This window comes from Rosa rugosa, chromosome 3 (genome assembly GCF_958449725.1).
Source record: "Rosa rugosa chromosome 3, drRosRugo1.1, whole genome shotgun sequence".
Classification (NCBI taxonomy): domain Eukaryota; kingdom Viridiplantae; phylum Streptophyta; class Magnoliopsida; order Rosales; family Rosaceae; genus Rosa; species Rosa rugosa.
Genome location: NC_084822.1, coordinates 21,356,871 through 21,378,077, shown reverse-complemented (window position 1 = coordinate 21,378,077; position 21,207 = coordinate 21,356,871). Strand labels below are relative to the sequence as shown.

At 38.0% G+C, this 21,207-nt stretch overlaps 1 protein-coding gene across 1 annotated transcript; it reads right to left on the bottom strand.

The window, feature by feature from the left end:
• Positions 1–13,923: 13,923 nt before the first annotated feature.
• Positions 13,924–18,006, bottom strand: LOC133738681 (glutamate receptor 2.8-like). Its single transcript, XM_062166262.1, has 5 exons — positions 17,431–18,006; positions 15,984–17,335; positions 15,271–15,583; positions 14,742–15,148; positions 13,924–14,623 (listed from the first exon to the last, which is right to left on the bottom strand). The coding sequence occupies exons 1-5, from the start codon at positions 17,696–17,698 to the stop codon at positions 14,129–14,131; spliced, it is 2,835 nt and encodes a 944-aa protein (XP_062022246.1). The 5' UTR covers positions 17,699–18,006; the 3' UTR covers positions 13,924–14,128.
• Positions 18,007–21,207: the final 3,201 nt, after the last annotated feature.

Here is a 21,207-nt window from a genome sequence, read left to right as displayed (position 1 = left end):
AAAGTGTTTGAGGTTATGTTCATGGATGAAACTAGCTTCTTCATCTTCACTAGTTTCTTCTTCAGAAGAAGAAGATTCTTCAACAAGTAATTCTTCTTGTTGTTTTATTTGTAGCACAGGTTCAAATCTGGGCTTGTAGGGCTTAGGATCACCACTATTTTGTTGCGATCTTTGATATTGAGTAGTAAAGTTTGGACCTACTACACTTTTTGCTTGTGTAAGTTTGTCTGCCCAAAACATTCTATCTCATTTTCTGAAGCCCATTGCTTCTTCATCTTGAACAAATCTCTGTTGGAGAAGGAAATCATTTCCCAACAATAAATCTAATCCTTGGCCTTCAGATTGCCAAAGAGTATTGATGATAAATGTTCCTCCACCAATGGTGATATGAACATCTCTAGCTACCTTTTTCATGGTTGAATGGCTTCCATCAAACTGGACACCAGTAGCTATTCTTTTATTATCTTCTTTCTAGAGTTCTTCTGGAATTGCAAATCTCTTTGCAACTGTGAATCCTGATCCATTATCTACAAATGCATGTAGATGATATTTCTTGTGATCAGGGAATTTTAATCCAATCTCTATGTAGTTGCTGTATCTACTAGTAGAGATGATTTTCGATTGTTGAAGCTCATTTTCTTGAGCTTGTTCTTGTGGGATGAATGGTTTGCATTCTTCTGGATTGTTTTCTAGTGGTTCAACCAGTTCTATATTTTCATCGATCTTTTCTTCAATGATTTTTTCTTCCTTTATTTTTGAGGAAGATTCAACAATTTCTTGGAACAAAGTTTCTACTTCTTTCTCTTTTTGTTCACTGAAATATTCTTCATATTCTTGTTCTACCAATTGGCTGATAAGGCCATTCTTGGTTTTCCTTCTTGCTTCAGCTATGAAACATTATTTGTGATAAGTCTTTTTTGACTCTTCGCAAAACATAGGAAGGCCATTCTTTTCATGACATAGGCATTAGTCACAAACGAATGTACCAAGGTTCACCTGATAAGAAGACATTATTGCTTCTGTCTTACTTTCTTCCTAGTTTTTGACTTTTAGAACATTCATCTGTCTAGATTCCAAGTATTCTACTTCAGAATCTGTTTCATAGTCAGATGATTCTTTTTCTTCAGACCAGACAGAGTAAACTGACCTGTCATCTTCTTCATCAGAATAGGCTATTTCGTAGCCCTTCATATTTGCTGTTTCTACTATGGGCTCATACTCTTCGAACAGAGCTTTAGTAGATCTTTTACCCTTTTCGGGGCATTCATTGGCATAGTGCCCTTCAGCTTTGCATAACCAACATCTGCAGGCTTTCTTGCCTGGTTGTTTATTCTGATGGTTATTTTGATGATTATTCTTCTTTTTCTTGAAGAATTTCTTTTTTGGATCTCCATCTTGTTTATTGGAGCTTTTCTTAAACTTCCAATCTTTTTTGTGTTCATTTTTTCTGAACCGTTTTGAGTAATGCTTTTCTTTTTTCTTACGAAACTTGGATTCATGATATCCCCAGTTGGTTGGCATGTCCAGTATTCCGTAACAGAAGTTTTCTACTCCTTTGAGCTGTTTCTTGGCCATTTTGGCTCTGAGATTTGCCTCGCATTGCTCTTTTAGTAATTGCCTGATTCTGTCGGCAATTCCTCCAACTGAAAATCTTTCAATTGGTTTTTTAGCTATGCTTTCTCTCACAACTGTTCTCCATAGTTCAGGGAGTTTTCTATGTAATAAGTTTACTAGATCAGTATTCTCTAGTTCACCTATTGTACAGTAGTATTCTTGAAACTCATTCAAGTATTCTTCAAAATATCTCATGTCACAAATTTTGAGAGCATAGATATTTGATTTGGCCGTTTCTTTAGCCTTTTCACTCAAATTTGATAGATCTCCATAGAATTGATCGTACAGGGGTACTGCAAAATCATACGGAGATTTTGAATTTTTTATTTCTTCTATCCAGTCTCTTCCTATGGCAGTCTCTTTAAAAGACAGATAGTACTTTTTGGCTACTTCGGTGAGAGTAGTTTCATAGTACACCTGAAGATCTGGTGCTTCAAATTTTCTAAGGATAAGAGCAGAAGCCATCATGAGGCCATCTACCCATTGGTCAATAGCTTTTCTTTTATCTAGAGCCTTGTCTAGATTTAGCCATATACCATAATTTGTGATTGGCACCCTAGGCATATTGTCTTCCGGGACAAATCTTTGAGAATTTTTTTCTTCTTTTCTGCCTGTAGGAGCTTTCTGCACAGAGAGTTTCAGTTTTCCCTTTTCTCTAATGATGAAAGTTTTGGAATTGGAGCTTTCTCCGTCTTCCATTTCTATATCTTGATAAGGAAGGATTTTTCTTACCTTTCCTGTTTTGAAAATTTTCATTTCTTCGATTAGTTGTTCTAATCATTCAGTATTTTCGCAAGATTCTGCTTCCTCATAGAGTTCATAGAGCTTTTTTGTTGTAAGCATATTTACTGGTCTATTTAGATCAGCCTCTAATTCTTCTTCAGTAATAGGATCTGTTGGTTCTTCAACAGTGAATTTGGTACCACTAACACTAGCTTCTCTAGTGCTGTAGAATCTTCTGAGATGATTTTTGTTTATCCTGACATTTTCAGGACATACGTCACTTTTTCTGTGATCGTCAAATTTTAGACTAATATCTCCAGTCTTTCTGCTTTCATATATTGCCGCTTTGGCATTTTCTGGTGGTTTCTTTAGACCAGATAATTTCCATTCTGTTGAAAAAGTTACTTAATTCCCAGTAACCTTGTGAATTTGTTGTGAATGATTCTTCTAACTGGTGAGGAATCCAGTAGGAAGACCTGGGATATTTGATATCTTTGTCTTTGGTTCTACTGTGGTACTCATCAGTTTATAGTATATTTTGTATACTATTGCAAGTTCTTGCATATTTTCTTTCATTGATATACCATCTGTCTTGACTCTTAGTCTTAGACAGTGAGCTGCATCTTTCAAGCTGGTTGACAAATTTGGGAAACAGTTGAAATATGCCACTTGATTACATAAAGATGCTTCAAGTGTTCCCAACAGACTAGCTTGAAAATATGTAGTCTATTGTCTTGTAAGACACATAGAACTGAACAGTTTATGCCTTCTCGGGCAAGCAATTTTATGCCTACTTGGATTGCTCCAATATGCATAAATTGATAATTTTTTGTCTTTGCTCTGGCAACTTCTTGAGGACTGATCATTAAGAGATCTGTTTCTCCTGTAGTAGAGGGAGTTGTAAATTCCAATAATTTGAAGTGATGGCTATCCATCAGTTCAAACTTTCCTCTCTTATAAATTTGTTTAAAATCTAATTTTGGAATTGCGGAGTTTTTTACCTCCTGTTCAATTTCATTGTATTCAAATTCTTTTGCATTTAGGAGTTGTACTCCTTTCTTTTTTCCAAATATGCTCATCATCTTGACTTCTCTTGCTACCAAGTGTTTTGGCTTTTCATATTTGATACTAGTCAGACTAGTAGAAGGCTCTAGAAAAATCATGTTTGGAACAGGATTCTTCTCAGTTTTTTCTAATGGTTTGAATCCATTAGCATTCTTTGATTTTACTGGAGGCTTTTTCTTATCCTTCAGTATATTTTTCATAGAATCCAGCATTTCTCGCTGTTAATTGATTTTTCTGCCAACACTTGTTAGCTGTTCTCCTTCCCTTTTAGGAAGTTCTTTGATATAATCTATTTTGTTTTCCAATTTTTTTAATTGGTAGATTATATCTGGTAGTTTTTCTAGATGATCTCGACATCTAGATACTTCTTGTATCAGATTCTGATGTTTCTCATCAGAAGATTTTAGTAGAAAATTCAACTTCTCTAATATCAATTCAGACATTGTCCCCATTGGGGATTCCGGATTCCCCTTTTGAGGTTTTTCAGCAAGCTCTGATACCAGTGATGTGCGGATCTAACCGATGCTCAAATAATCAAGAGGTTTTTGTTCCTCTTTAAGAATGAATTTCAATTCTTCAATATTTTTCTCAATTCTATAAAGGACTAAATTCAGTTTGCCCCCTTCAACTTTGGGGCAAACATCAGTTTGGTCCCTAACCTTTTTTTTTAATCATGATGGTCCTTGCACTTTTATTTTTCATCACGCACGTCCAAAATTTAAATTCGGATCGAAAGATGACGTCACAAGCTGAGCTGGCCTCGACATGGGGGCCCACTTTTCAGATTTAGAAGGGCAAAATGGACATTTCTAAATTAATCTAAATTCTAATTTTTTTTCTCTAATTTTTTCTATTTTTTTTCTCTAATTTTCTCTATTTTTTTTTCTCTAATTTTCTCTATTTTCTTCTCTCTCTCTCTCTCTCTCTCTCTCTCTCTCTCTCTCTCTCTCTCTCTCTCTCTCTCTCTCTCTCTCTCTCTCTCTCTCTCTCTCTCTCTTCTTCCTCTCTAGATCGACGACCACGAAAACCTTTCTACCACTTCCACCTCCACCTCCCTTCGATCTGATGCTCCACACCACGCCGTCTCACTCCTCGTCCTCCTCCTTGATCAGAATCGGTGGCGTAGGCACAACCTTCTCTCTATATCCCCAAACCCGATTAAAGCCCTAATTTCTCATATTCACTCAATTCTATCAAATGTCACCCTCAGTTACTTTCTCCATGACCTCCGAGTCGAGCTCCGGTGACGAAAACTTCGACCTGAAGCCCAACCAGATTGCAAAGTGAAGGAATCGAGCGAGGGCCAAATTGGAGCTGTGGGCGAGGACCAAATCGGAGCTGGAGGCCGACGGGCCAGAGAGCCCTAGCAGCAGCGGTTATGCCTGCAGGTGGGGCATTCCTGCCCTCCGATCGCTTCCCTTCCGATAGCCGCCGCAGATCTCTGATCCATCCTCAGGTAAACAATCACAGAGACGTGCTCTGTTGGTTTCGTTATCTGTTGGGAAGTCTGTTCTTTTGGGAGGCCTGTGATTTGGATGTGCCCAGAAAGAAGAGGTTTTGGGTGTAGAGAGAAGATTTGGGGGCCGGCCATTTCGGTTTGGAAGTGCTGCTGGTGAAGCTCCAGTCGAGACGTCCGGCGGCAGAGGACGTAGTGAATGTCATCGTTGCAGGCGGTGCGGTTCCAGCTTTGGTGAAACATCTGCAAGCGCCGCCGTCGACCGGAGTTTGGTGGAGAATTTCAGTGGATAGTGGGAGCGTGTGAGGTGTGAACCCGAGAGAGAGAGAGAGAGAGAGAGAGAGAAATTAGATTAATTTAGAAATGTCCATTTTGCCCTTCTAAATATGAAAAGTGGGCCCCCATGTCGGGGCCAGCTCAGCTTGTGACGTCATCTTTCGATCCGAATTTAAATTTTGGACGTGCGTGATGAAAAATAAAAGTGCAAGGACCATCATGATTAAAAAAAAGGTCAAGGGCCAAACTGATGTTTGCCCCAAAGTTGAAGGGGGCAAACTGAATTTAGTCATTCTATAAATATGTTTTTGTACTAGGAATATTCTATCCCAATAATCTGGAGTTCTTCTACTGAGTCTAGCCCTGTAGTCTTTTGCTTTTCTCAGCTTTTCTTGTTCTTCTGCTAATTCTTTACCGAATCTTTGACAGTTTGCAAGTAAATCTAATCTAGACAGAATAGGTTCTAGATATGCGATTATGGATATTAAAAATTTAACTGTTTACCTTTGAATATAGAGGATGAAGTCTAACTGTAATTATTATCTAAACAAATAATTTCAAGATGGACCCACCACGTTTCATCAAAAAGGTAAAGTACTATTCATATTAATAGTGAAAACATAAATAAGAAAAGGTGATGAAAGGAAAAGGGTATTGATGGGATAAATAGTGAGTGGGAATAAAAATAGGGAAAAAAATACAAACAGTACCTGACCTAAGGCCTAATTTCTATACCCAAGTTTCTGAAACTATCACAATAGTACCCCCCCCCCCAAATAGTTAGCTCGACCCAGCTTTCGTACCTGCCGTTCCTGACGGCGTTAACTATCATGCCTCGTGCTAATTTTAGTGGGTATTCGGGTCATTTCCATATCTATCTCCTCCACCAAAGCAGAATCACAGATCCCATCTCCCTCCTCTCATCGCCTCTTTGGTCTCCGATTCTCTCTCTTCGATTCGTTGTATACCGTGGGTGATAGACAGCGGAACCTATATGAGTGTGTTTCTCTTTAAGAGAGGAAGAAAACGGTAAAAATTTTGACTGGAGGAGGCCAGAGATGGCAGCGGGGTGATCGGAAAGAAGAAGGCAGTCGGGTGTTTGTGTGTGTAATCAAGTGTAATGAAACCTGCAAAAATTTATTGGAAAAACTTGGAATGGACATTCGTAGAGGACAAAGCCTACAAGCAGATCAACGCCCCCAAGTGGTTTGATTTCTTGAACCCCAATGACAACCTCGTCGACGACCACACCTGGTTTTGCACTCCCGGTCAGCTTCCTCCTCCTCCTTCTTCTTCTTGTTTTTTCTCTCTGTTTCTTATTAACACAAGAATCATACATTTCTCTGTTTCTACAGTGAGTTGAATAAACTAATAACTAGTCTTCTAATGATAAGCTTGCCTTGTAATTACCATTATTGACTTCCAGTTATGTTCCTTTTCAGCCTGCGAAGCATTCTAGTTCTCCGAAGAAAAATATTTCTGGGGAGACCAATAGACCCACAGAGCTCACTAATGGCAGCCCACCAACAAAAGTTAAATGGGTTCTCACCGGTCCTGGGGGAAATATGTGGAACCCTTTCATAGATGTCTCTAGGGTCGCTGATTCTGTAAAGCAAATGTGGTCTGAGATTTTCAAGTCATCAATCTATGAGGTCTCTCCACTTGGTGATAAAATCCAAAGGCAACCGATGAATCCCATCTTTCATAGTACCATTTCGTTCAATTTTTCTCTGAATATATCTAGCTTGAATATCGGGTTTTGGCCATGAGAGGACCGCATTATAACCCACCTTTAAAAAATGCCCGGGCAAACACCGTCTCAGCCATGAGAGGACCTCTTCCTCTTTCTGTCAAGCTAATCCCTTAATTTGTACTTGTAGGTGGTGAAACATGGAATGCCCAAGAGAGTGATGGAGGAGATGATAGAGGGCGGCTTTTGGAGCTTCAACAGCTTCAAGGGTAGAGCTTCTCAATATGAAGGGACGGTTTTACCCCTAAAAATACGGCAGGTACAATTGTTAGGTCAGGCTGGGTATTTGGGGTACCATTGTGATAGTTTCGGAAACTTGGGTACAGAAATTCGGAGTGGCCCATAGGTTTGGTACTGTTTATATTTTTTTCCCATAAAAATAAGTTCGTGGGGTGTATGGGAAGTATGTTGGTGATTTTAGGGTGTATGAGCATTTCCCCGGGAAAATATCACAAATGATCACTGAGTTATGACCCATTCGACACTTAACTCACTGTATTTTCAACAATATCACTTAACTCACTCACTTTTACATCCGTCTTTCTATCGTTAAAAGCTATTAAAATTAAGGGTATATTTTTCTAAACACTAAAAAAAATGCATTTCTAAATTTAAAAAAAAATCTGAAAAAAAAAAAAGACAATTTTTTTTTCAAATTATACTTAAATTAAAATAAAAAAATTTTATTAGAAATTTCAGAAATTAAAAAAAAAATTGAAAAAAAATCTAATAAATTTAGAATTTTTTTGAAATTAAAAATGTATTTTAAGCGGTTTGACAAATATACCCTCAATTTTAACGGCTTCTAACGGTAGAATTAACGGCAGTGAGTTAAGTGAAAGACGGATGTAAAAATGAGTGAGTTAAGTGATATTGTTGAAAATACAGTGAGTTAAGTGTCAAATGAGTCATAACTTAGTGACTATTTGTGATTTTTTGCCTTTTGACTATAACTTTCTAATATTATCTTTATTTTAATAAATTGTGACAATGGTTTTATGTAGAGGTGAGTTTGCAAAATTGAAAAAACAACCAAGCTGAAAACTGAATCGAAGCAAAAAACTTTTTATGTTTTTTGTACTGTTGTACGGTTAGCAATTTTATTGTTTTCATTGTTTAAGGACATCTAATTTGTGTGTATGGTCTAAAGTTTAATTACTTGTTAGAGTTGTAATATGATTAGTTTTGCGGATATCTATTGAGATATTTCAATCATTGTATGATTCAGTTTCCTTGTAAGATGCAGATTCTTTGTTTGTAATTTTCTATATAAAAAGACCCATATTGTCAATGAAAGTATAAATAATTCTCCTTCATATTTCTATTTCCTAAAACACGTTTATCAGCACGAGCCTTAACCCTGAAACCTAAAAGTCAAAACCCTAAATTTGAAACTTTGAAACCCTAATTTGTAAAATCGCTATATTGTAGGGATCCTTATTTAATTAGAATATCATGTATTTATTGTAGGGATCCTTATTTATTTAGAATATCTTGTAATTATAGGAAGATTGTTTCTTATTAGAATATCACTTGTGCTTATATATATAGAGTGCTTCTATTCATACCTCTTCGTTTAGTCTTTAGACTTCTTTCAATTTTTGTAAAAACTGAATCACCATTTTACCCTTATAATCAACAAAATTAAAAATGAAATAAAATTAGATTGCACCAGTCGTCATCTCTCTCTTCCCTCAAATGGATCATGAAGAAAAAAAATATCAGATTGCAATGGATCAAGAAGAAGAAAAAAATCAAATTGTAGAAGGCTTCCTCTCTCTCTCTCTCTGTCACGCCCCGAATTTTGAATAAATAAATTCAAATCCGAAACGCGAAACTCAACAAGCACAAGAAGAATAAACATAAAATTTTTCATTTAGACTAAGCAACAAACAAACTGAACTTACAATGTCAACACCGACTCGTTCTCTAGAGTCAAATATCACAACACTATCACCAATCAACCAATAACCGCAAAGTGCCTTCCAACCCAAAACATTTGCCGATCCAACTCAAGAAAATGACAACAACTACTGGTCAAATACTCGTACCAACTTTAGATACAAGCATAGGTCAAACGCCATGACCCTAACCAACCAACTTCAATCGTACAAAAGGACATCACTTCCATGAAACATTCATTGCCGACTCAATCAGAGTTCAATCCAGAGGTTCTCATTCCCCCAAAGACTACAACTCAAAGAAGCTACACAAAACTCCTACACTTCTCCTACAGAGCCGACCTATGCTCTGACGACTTAACGCTCTAGATGACACCTAACACTCCACATACCCAATGACTATGTCAATACCGAAGAGTATATGATGGGGATCCGCTGCAGACGGGTCATCACTCGAGTAGTACTGACTGTCACCAAATATGTACCTTACGCTCTGATACCAAACTGTCGCGTTTCGAATTCGAATATCTTTATTCTAAATTCGGGGTGTGACACACTCTCTCTCTCTCTCATTTCACAAAAGGCATAGAAACAAAGAAATCCATATTCTAGTTTTTCCCAGTCTTCACGATATCAGATCCAATACAAAACAATCAATGCATCTAGACTTATGTATCTTGCTTTGCTATAGGAAATGCAATTCGTATGGTGCCACCCGTTTGAGCTTTCTTCATTGTGATCAAAGTTGCATACCAAGGGTAGAGAGACGACTATATTGGAATAATTTTTTTTTTTCCTTTTTCACACAGGGTAAAATGGAGATTAAAAATTTTACAAAAATCAGAGGAGGTCTAAAAACTAAATGAGGAGGTATGAATAGAAGCACTTGTTCAGCATTTTTGATTAAAATACCTAGCGCTCTGCTAGGGTTGGGAGAGCGTCGTTCTTGGCCTCTCTGTACCTTTCTCCATCATCAATGGAGTACCTTTCCGGCACCGATCTCGGCGTCGTTATCTTTGCGCACGGTTCATACCGTGTCCCCTAATCGTCCATGGCTCGCATTCTTGCCGGCGACATCTTCGTGTTCTCAGATTTTGTCTTTTCGTGGTGGCTCTTGTCTGGGTGGAGAAGAGGATGCGCGATTGGGCTGGATCGGAATGACGCCGAGAATTAGCCATCTCCGTCCAAGAAGGGCACGGCTGAAATTGGATTTAAACGGATCTGGGTCTGGTTTGGTGGGGTTGTGGCTAGGGTTGGCATGGCGGTGTGAATGGGGAAGAGTTGCTGGCGCTCGGCGCGTCCCAGATCTGGTCAGAATGGGTTCGGATTGTCTCCAGCGAATGATGGAAGTGCAGCTGTTAGAAGGTGATGGCGGCGCAACAATCAAGATGTTGACAGTGTCGAGGCAGACCGGCGTGGAGGGCGGCGCTTGGTGTCAATCAGATGGGGCTGAGAAAGTCAGTCTCCGGCGAAGGGTGGTGGAACAGCGGTCGGGGCAGAGGTCAGGGAGGGGTTGGGTGTCCAGAATTTTGGGTGTCCATAGGAGTTTCCCGTGGACCTGGGCCTCTGCCATTTTGGATTTCTCAAGCAGGGTTTGGGCCTATCCTCTTGAGATTTTGCAATTTGTGTATGAACCCGATGTTGTTGGGGTTCGCATTTGGGATCCAGGAGACTTTTTAAGGGCCATAAATACTTCTGCTTATTTGATTTGGTGTGTTGGTTACGTAGATAAAAGATGGCTCTCTATTCAACGTATTAATTTGCGTGGAGTAGGCAAGGTCGATCACACTACCGCCGGTTGCCTTGATAGAAGGTTACCCTCTATTCGACGCATTTGTTTGCGTGGAAGTATGGTCGACCATACTATTAGTACCGTTTTACATAGCCCGGATTCTGTCTGGTGCTTCATCAAATGCTTAATTGCATCTCTTAGTATCCTTGCTAGGTTTTATTTCCGATGCTTTGTCGCATCTAGTATTTTTCTTATCATTTTATATTTTGATGTAGTTTCTACGTCTGCAAGTTGTAATTTTTCTTATTATTATTTTTAATAAAATGGTTGACTATTACTCTAAAAAAAAATGAATAGAAGCACTCATATATATAACTCTAATTGTGAGAAGAATAATATATCGAAAACAATCCTGAATATTGAATTCTCTTATTCTACTTTGGTATCAAAGCATGTTCAATCCTTTAAACGTGCTTTCTATTTTGTAAGCTTCTTCTAAAATATTGGTTATATATGCAGATGTGGTGGTGGTTGAAGCTAGCTGTGTTGCATAAAGGGAAGGGTTCTACCAAATTACCGAGCAGTTTCAAATGGTTACATGGGGTTCAAGTAGTGTCATTGGCAAAATCCAAGGGCCTTGGAGATTTAAATTCCTGGTGAAGGAATTATATCCTTCTTAAGGAAGTTGAAGTTGTTCATTTCAAGCTTGTTTTAAGGGAGGCTAATTTTGCAGATGTCGCAATTGCAGCAAGAGATCATCGATCAGTAGATTTTGCAACCTGGAACAATTTTCTTCCTTTGTCAGCTGCAACTGCTTTTCTTTTAAACAAATTAGTTGTTGGTTGTTTAAGGGATTTCTCCCTCTCCATTGGATCTTGTTTGCTTTTGATCATGAGAAAAATTCAGTCACCGTCCCCAAACTATGCTGCCAAGGCCAATTTGATACCCGAATTCTCAAAAGTATCAATGTGATACCCAAAGACCTATTTTGACATCAACGTGATACTTCCGTCCAAAATCTCTGACGGTGCCGTCAACTTGATGACGTGGCAAGCACGTGAGTCCTTAAAAAAAATGAAATGACCAATTTACCCTTTTTTTTTGTTAATTTTTTTCTTCTTCTTTTCATTTCTTTTTCTTCTATTTTCTTCTTCTTCTTCTTCTTGTTCTTCTTCTTCTTCTTATGGGATTTTTTTCCGCCGCAAGCTTCGCTCCTTTTCCTCCTCTCAAGAAATCAAAGAAAATGGCTTCTGCTTCTTCTTAAACCTCAGTCTCCTTCTTCTTCTCTCTCCTCTCCTTCTCCTTCGCCCAAACCATCACCAACGCTGCCAAGATCCTCTCCACCTCAACCAAACCCACTGCAATTTGATCTTCAAATCCATAAGGAAATCCACCTTTTCTGCACTTTTCTTCTCTTTTCTGTCATCCCCTCTTCATATTTTCTGTCTTTTTCTCCTCATCTCTTTCTTCTCTTTTCTGTCGGCCATCCTCATCTTTTCCTCCCTATTCTCCTCACCTTTTCTTCTGTTTTCTTCTCTTTTATGTCATCTCCTCCTCTCCCCAAAATCAGCTCACTTCACACAGGAAACACACTACACTCTCTGCTTTCCTATGGATCCTCCACTGATTAACGACGCTTCTTTCTTGGCGATGAACCCGGCGGGGTACAGCCTGGCAGAGATTTGGCCGTTCGGTGGCGAGCCGGGCCGGTTGGAGGAATCGACGGTAACAGAGCAGAGTGGTGACGGAGCAAATTTGGGTGTAAGTTGTAGATTTCAAACTGGTTTGTGATTGTTTGTGCAAATTTGGTGTTGGAATTTGGGAAATGGATAGCTTTTGGTGTTGGAATTTGGGAAATGGATTTCTGTTTGATGGATTTCTAAAAGATGGATTTCTGTTTGAGTGGTGGAAGAGGAAGATGGTGCTGGCGGGATACCAAAGACGAGGTCGCCCTGAAACCGATTAATTGAACAAAAGAACACAAAGATTAATCGGCCAATAGAACACAGAGGAACAGACAAAGAACCAAAATAACCCGATCTGTATTAACCAAAAGAACCCAAAAAACACAGCAGAACAGACAGAGTCCAATTTGTCTTCGTTATTTTTTATCCCTCAATTTAATTTTCTGGTTCCAAAAGAACTTGGCGACCTAAGATTTAGCGAAGACAAATCTTCCAAAAGAACCCAAAAAAAAACTTGAGGAAGAACTTGGCAACCTAAGATTTAGCCCCCCTCAATTTAATTTTCTGGTTCCTTCCCTGAGTTGGTGAACCTGTTGCTGGAGAGATGAGCTTCTGGACTGAGGAAACCGAACCGTTATCAAACCCGAAGCTGCCGCCGAACTTGTTTTTGGAGAGATTGACTTCGACTTCGTCCGGCTTCTCTCTCCTCCACCAGCTCTGACCAGTACTTCGTCCACCTCCACCTCCACCTCAGCTCTCTGGCCCAGAGTCTCCTCCTTGTCACCGACATCAGCAGCGATTCTCGCTACTCCGACTGTTCTTCATAAGCCACAAACACTTTTGATAAAAAAAAAAAATTTCTCCATTTCGGCTGTTCTTCATAAATCCAAAAATCCATTCCCAGTGATAGAAAGGAGAGCGGATCAGATTGGGAAAGGAAGAGAGAGAGAGAGAGAGCTCATCTGTTTTGCTTTGTTTTTTTTTATTCTTTTTTTATTTTTTATAATTAATTAGTAAAGAAAGACAATTTTACCCTTGCCACGTCATCAAGTTGACGGCACAGTCAAATATTTTGGACGGAAGTATCACGTTGATGTCAAAATAGGTCTTTGGGTATCACATTGATACTTTTGAGAGTTCGGGTATCAAATTGGCCTTGGCAGCATAGTTTGGGGACGGTGACTGAATTTTTCTCTTTGATCATATATATATATAGACACACACACACACACACATAAGTTAGAGATATATATATAAGGACATCCTTACCTGAGAAAAATCCTATATCAGTCCGGCTACACTAAGGACGTCCTTACCTAGCCTTAGGTACGGATTTCCGGTTTTCACCCACTTTCCGATCACATTTTCACATCTTAACCGTTCAGTTTTTAGGTCCTAATGTATAGATCACCTCTGCAAAATTTCAGCCAATTTGGTGATCGTTAAGGCATCAAAAACAGCAATTTACCATTATAAATACGAACGGTTCTGGTTCGACAGATTCGGTCCGTTCGTGTAAATTACAGTTTTGGACCCTTTAACGATTACCAATTTGGCTGAAATTTTGCAGAGGTGATCTATACATTAGGACCTAAAAACTGAACGGTTAAGATGTAAAAATGTGATCGGAAAGTGGGTGAAAACACCAAATCCGTACCTAAACCTTAGGTAAGGACATCCTTACCTGAGAAAAATCATATATATATATATATATATACAATCTCCTTCTAGAGAGGACGTCGTCCTATATGTATTCTCGAATTTACGAGAACAACATCAACCACAAATTATATGCTACTGTTATATTACAGTGTCATGGGTATCATGGATGACATGACAAAATCAGAAAATTCAGTATTGTATAAAAATTGTGAAAATTACTTTTACCTTGTATTAATTGTTTTCTTGATATCAAAGAGTATTGGTTCAAATTTGACCAACAAGTGCTCTTTCTTCTCTGAAGAAAGGGGACTCTTGTATATCTGTATGGTTTGAATGCTGGCTTGATGGACTTGGTTGGCAAATACTGCATGGTGAGGCCGAGGGTTCAACACGACCTAAATTCTTGTTTCTAAAAGTATGGGAGGTGATGTCTTTTTCGTCAAAGACTCTAAACAGGACTCCAACTTTTCTGCAAATAGAGGAGCCTCGAATTGTTATAAGGATGTGTCTATGCCTAAAAAAGAAAGATGTTGCAAATAAGATCAAAGCTAAACATGAAGAGAACCCGGAAATGAGGAAAAGACCCCAAAAACTATCAACCCCAAGGCTACTGGAATCCGAGAGCATTGGGTTGGTAACTGAACAAGTGGCCTTTTTTCCAAACCATTTATTTTCGATGTTCTTCATTTCCTCTCCCTCAGTCACGTTCAAAATCGACCTTGAAACATCTGGAACGAGAGGCGAACCTTTGGGGAAAACCTGTTTACATACATACACCAAAACAAAAGTAAGACTGTATGTAGTATGATCCATTAACATCGGTAAAGAGCTCTATAACATTGAGAGAGAGAGAGAGCAGAGAGAGAGAGAGACTTACAAAGGCAAAGCCATCGGTTTTAAAAATTGGGCCAACCATGGTGTATTTGGTGCAGTACTTTGCAAGAAAAAGCTTCAAGTTGGGCGTTTCATCTATAGCAGCAGCAATACCACCTTTTGCGCTTCCGTGTTCCAAAAGTTGGTCACATTCATCTGGTGATGTATAAGACTTAATCCTAGAACGATCAAAACCTTTTTCTATCAAAAGATCACGGACAAAAGAACCCTTCGGGTATCCCACAGACTCCTTATTTTTTAAAAGCTCATTTATATCCGTACAAGTTGGCTGCAGATGTTTGAGTGTTAATAGCGATGTCAGACTAGCTGTGTAACTTTGAGTCAGTATCAGCACCACAAAGGCCCACACTATCACCACAGACCTACCCAAGTTGCTAACAACCTTTTCCCCTGCAAATTGATAAGGCATAAATGATTTTGGATGTACATGTGAGGGGGGAGGCAAGATATAATCAACTCAAATAAAATCAAATTTAAAAGTAGGCTGATGGTCCTAATTTTGTACTACTTACGCTGTGCAAAAACCATTGTTGAGAAAGAAAACCATATGCTTGTGCCAACTTGGTGAGATGGAGGCCCACGAAAATCGTCATTAATCCGGTGTTCAAGAACCCAAATCACAAAACCAATGAAGATGAAAGAGCAAGAACTGGTAAGCCAGAGGTCCCATGTCAAAGGCTTTAGAAAAATCCATGCATTGCGGCTCTTGCTGTCTTTCATAGGCACTACCATTACTACACCTGAATCTGTGTATGGCAATGTGAAGTCAACATACAAAGATCTGATCGCTCTAATTGTTGTAGCTGCGGCCAAAGCATCGAAATTCTGTTCAAATGAATTAAGGTCATTTCAAAATTCTAACAGATTAAAATCGACTCATTAGTATCTATAGAAAGTGATCAAACTCCCCTCTCCGGCCATCTCTGATTCTATAATCTCAAAATCGAGCCCTGAACTGTATGGTGAAAATCCAGAATAATACAGACTACTTCTAAAGCCTACATGGCATAGAGTTAATTCAAAAGTGATCTAAAACATGGATTGCTTGCTATGATAACATATAGAAGTTCCAAAAACCACAGCCAGTGAGTACGTGGTCAGATGCAGACCTAATATATGGTGACAGAGAACTTAAGATACCCAACTTAATTCTATAACTTTCGACCAAAAAATATGTACTCTAAAATAGTCATAATGATAATGAGATTAATTCGAAAGATTTTACCCCAAGAAAAACTTGATGGACCATATCATTGTATGTGCCAGCACTAGTACCATCTGGCTTTGCAAAGGGAATGAAATCATATGTAACAGCGTACGGTAACCCTTCCATTACAGCATTGAACATGTCAATACAGAACCCAGTGACATCTATTCTGTTAGTGACAGGATCATGCACCACCTTCACAAACTCAGGAGAACCAACTTTCACAGGAACGCCTACTCTCAACCTTTTGCTATTTGTGGGAAGTTCCCATCCCTTTGGAGTTGAGGAAGAATCTCCTGGCCATATTATCGGTCCCATGTCAGATTTAGAAGTTGAGTATGAACTGTTTGCATCTATTTTTTTGCTCATATCTTTCATAAGTCCACACTGTGGTGACCAAAACCCAATTCCTCTTGCTCCGTCACCATTCACATTCACTATTTCAAACACCGAAGATTGCAACTGCCCATTGAAGAAACTGAAATCTCCCGCAAGGCCTCTGAACCTAGTACTTGACAAGGAGTGAGAAAGTTCACGACCACTCGGAGAGACCCTGAGAGTTTCGAGATCTGTTGATGAGTTGATGGAAGCATTTGTGGTTTGGGAGCCAAAGAGTGATCTGGTAGTGCGAACACTCTCAACTGCCATGGCTAATGCGTAAGCAGCATCATAAGCCCAGAGTCCAAACACATCCAACTCAACATCAATGATGGTTGGATTTTCATGTTGGAACTGCCTTTTCCAACGACTTCTAAAATCAATAAGCTCTTCCGTCTTTGGTACGAAAGTCCTCAAACCTAGTGCCCCTTGCATTGAATTGATGATTGAAGCATTTGTTGAACTCAAGTGATTAGTTAACCCATTGGTCATGATCCAAACGTAGCCTTCCTTCATCATCCCTATCTCATCTGCTTTGGCGAAAAGCCGAGACCCAATCGAGGGGTACATATGCACGATAAAGACTCTTGTTTGCATCGTCATTAACTTGTAAAGTTCCTGGGCAAGTTGGTCATCTGTGGCTGTCGGAGGAATGGCACTTCTGTAAGGGACACGGACTCGAACGTCTTGCAAGGCATCAACTAAGGATGGTAGCACCCCCTCGCCGTAAGCATTTTCTACATAGATGGGTATAGCTACTCTCCATCCAAAAGCTTTAATAATTGCACTAATGGCTTTGACTTGAGAGGAATCATTTTGTGCAGCTCGGAAAAAAAACGAACTTTGAAGGGAGGTAAGGGAAGGACTTGTTGCTGAAAATGAGATTATGGGCACCTGAGCTTTGTCTCCAAGATCAATTACAAAGTTGGCTTGCATTGAAGATTTGGGTCCTATTATTGCTTCCACTTGAACATTCTTTATCAGGTCCAAAGCTGTGTTTGATCAATAGCAAACAAGAAAAATAATTACTAAGAACTATTGCAAATTAATCTAATTGAAGCATTGAAAAGAGAAAAAATTAGGGAACCTGCTGCAGCGGCATCCACAACTTCACTTCTGGAGTCCTTAATGTTCAAAACCAGTCTCGTCTTAGAGGGACCATGAGAAGTATAAAAGTCTGAGATTGCCATCTTTATGCAGCTCAACCAAACTTTTGTATTCAGTGAATTATCAAGGTCAAGAATAACACCCACATTCACTGAGATGCTTGTGTTCTCTCCCATTGCCATGACCAGGGAAATACTTGAACAAAGAATCAAAAAACAAACAGGTTTTGATAGTTTCCTGTTCTCCATGTTTATCTTTTGCAAGCTATTGGATGATAGTACTACTCATTGTTCTGTGAAGAAACTTATATGAAATGAATGGTATGGCTGACCAAAATACAAGACTCAGTGTGCTGATTGTAACAGACGCAAAATTTGGTTTAAAATACATGATCAAGTATCTGAAACGATGTCTTGTTATACTTAATTCTCTTCATAATGAGTAGCTCAGAGATATCATCATCCTTTTTGTGGAGAGTACCAGAAGCGAATACAAAGTCTGCAAATTCTGTTTACCTTGACCAAATCAAAGCCTACGTGATTTTTGTGTATAACATACTTTAACGTCCTCCAAGTATGTTATTACATATAATCCAATAAGTTGTGATTTTTAATTCCATAGTAGAGTCAGCTTTTTGGGGTATGAAATGTCAGCCTCATAATCAAGAAGATTAATAATGATAAACAATGACAGCAACTTGTAATAATTTGAAGATCCGGCATGTTAATAACACCCAACTATTCAGAAAATGTTATAAAATATCCAACTTATCTGATTATGACTTCATGAGCTGACTCTACTCAGCTTCCAAGTTATTTCCACGGTGCAGAAAACTCAGATAATTTAGGCAACTGGACCATCACCATCTTCTGAATCGGGGAAAGGAAACATTGCACATTTCTTGGAGAGGAATTCATTGAACGAAGTCAGGTCTAACTTGCTTAATCTGTTGTATAATGTTTTATTTGATGGGTTTGACGGGTTCTTCGTTTGGGTAGTCAATGAAATCAAGTCAAGAGATGAAAACTAGAATTGACAAATTAGAATATATATATATATATATATATATATATATATATATATATATATATATATATATATATATATATGCAATTGAAATAATTTATTAAATAAAAAAGATCGCACATGAGAGAGAGACCTGAAGTTAAGACCCCTTTAAAGAAACAACTAGATCAAAAGACAATCAAAATATAAGCAAAGAAAGCAAAGCCGATTGAATCAAAGATCAACACGCACAACGGGTGTCCGATTGAGGGTAGAGTAAGGGTCTGTGAATCTCTCTTTTGGTCTTCAATTTTTTATTTGAAACTCTAAGAGTGACTTAAGAAAATTCTCATCTTTCAGAGTTGCTTAACCCTCATCAAATCAAGAACCAAGGATTGAAATATCTACGATATTTCCAATATATTCCCCGATATCTCCTTTTTGGAGGGATCAATATATTATAGAAGGAAAATATCTATCTTCCATCGTTTCTGCAAAATTTCTCCGATATCGTCAAATATCCTCTATATATAAGATATTTATGATATATCTCGATAATATGAAGAAATGTCTGTAAAATTTTATGGAAAAAACGAAAAACAACAAAACAAAAAACAAAACAAAAAAACTCAGTTATTCACAGAGAAACATACATTACGAAATATGAAGGTTATGTCAGGTTGTAAAATTCTAACAACGGTTCTACTTTCTAGTTAGTATATGGCCTAATAAAGAGGCAAATTAACTTGATTGGGAAAAATACCTCGAAGTAAAACCTCTGAATGTAGATTTGGGTAAAGCGAAATCCCCTCAAGTCGAATCTGGGTGAGGAGAAATCCTCTCAAAGAGAATCTAGGTGAGAAGTAATTCTCTAAATGCAAATCTGTGGGAGAAGAGATCTCCTCAAGGCGAATATGGGTGGGGAGAAATCTCCTCAAAGCAAATCTGGTGAAGAGTCCCTTTGAGGGAAATCCGAGTGAGGAGTGGAATCCTAATGAGAAGAAATTTCCTAAAGACAAATCTGGGTGGAGAATTCATGATGGAACAATGGGTGCCTAACATGATCAATAATCGATGCGATAAAGCATTTAGTCATCCATTGCATGCAGCGGGTATTATTTCTCTATCTCGAAATACGTTTATAACTTGATAATTACTTAGTTAGATATATACCAGATAACTTGTTGGTCTCTTGTTTGTAGTACATTTCTTGAACCCAAATTTTCAATATCGACCTAGGGTTGGTCATAGCAAACGTTTCTCAATATCGCTTGGAAAAGCTTTCAAACACTTTAACACATTGCTATGGAAAAATAGGAGGATGTGCCAATCTATGGACAACACAGTTTGCTTCACGAAAAATAGGTTGTAAAGAAAAAGGAGTAGCACTCAAATATAAGGAGACTCAGTCATAAGTTTCAACGTAGTAATGGTGTTCACATAGTTAAATTGGGTATGGAGGTTGGTTTATATTTTTTAACTTACTCTGAATTTCTATGATTTTTTAAAGCTTCATTGTATTAGTATAATGTTATGTATGATGACTTATTTATTCAAGGCCATGACCTTGACAAGTTTCTTGTAGTACTACCATATTATTCAATAAAATTATCATTTCTAGTAAAAAAATGTGAAAGAATTTCACTCTCTAAATTTGTAATCCACACTTCTTTCTTTTTTTATTTAACTTCTGATAAAAAAGACAAAATTTAAATGGAAGGTTCTATTCATACCTCCAAAATTGGTATTTAGACCTCCTCACTTAATAGACCTCCAACTTACTTTTACAAATAACTAATATGCTATCTACACCTCCCTAATTTTCCCATAATACCCATCATCCAATAATATCAATAAAAACTTTTTTTTAGAGTGTTCTATTCATATACCTCCAAAATCGGTAGTTAGACCTCCATCAATTTTTGAACGTTTCACAATATTATTTTACTGTTGATATAACTAAGCTGAAAAAAAAAAAAAAAAAAAAATCTTTCAATTGATAGCTCTAAAGTCAACATAGTTGAAGCAAAAGGATTTTGGAAGCTACGTATGTATAATCATGGAAACAGCAACGGAATTGCTTCAGTCCATTCCAAAGCAAGTCTCTGGAAATTGGTTGACTTGATTGGCAAAATTTGGAAAATGGTTCTTTCTTCATTGATTACTAGTCTTTGTCTTACATCATGATAGAAGTTGACCCAGCACAACTTATATGACTATTGCTGGGGATGCGTAATTGCGTATATGACTAGTCTCGGTTTTGTACAATCATTCTTTGTTTCTCTCCGTTTTGAATGAAGGGAGCTTCTATTCATACCTCTAAAATTGATATTTAGACCTCCAACTTACTTTTACAAATAACCAATATGCTTATCTACACCTCCCTAATTTTCCCATAATACCCATCATCCAATAATATCAATAAAAACTTTTTTTTAGAGTGTTCTATTCATATACCTCCAAAATCGGTAGTTAGACCTCCATCAATTTTTGAACGTTTCACAATATTATTTTACTCTTGATATAACTAAGCTGAAAAAAAAAAAAAAAATCTTTCAATTGATAGCTCTCTCCCCCCCCCCCTGCTTATTGTTGTATTTTGTAGGCATACGCATCTTTAGAGGCTAAGAGCAGTTCATTTTTTCAACTTCCTAAGATTCCCTCATTTCATATATTAGCTCAAACAGTACGCTCCAATGGATGAGTATGATTTTAAGCGAAAGTGGTCTGTTGGTGTTTTGGTTAGAGAATA

Bases quoted from the DNA above. Each gene is read 5' to 3' on its own strand.
- LOC133738681 (XM_062166262.1), bottom strand. From the start codon at position 17,698: ATGGAGAACAGGAAACTATCAAAACCTGTTTGTTTTTTGATTCTTTGT. The intron at 17,336-17,430 runs GTTCCCTAATTT...GATCAAACACAG, and splicing joins TGTGGATGCCGCTGCAGCAG to CTTTGGACCTGATAAAGAAT. The intron at 15,149-15,270 runs GTAAGTAGTACA...ATCAATTTGCAG, and splicing joins AACAATGGTTTTTGCACAGC to GGGAAAAGGTTGTTAGCAAC.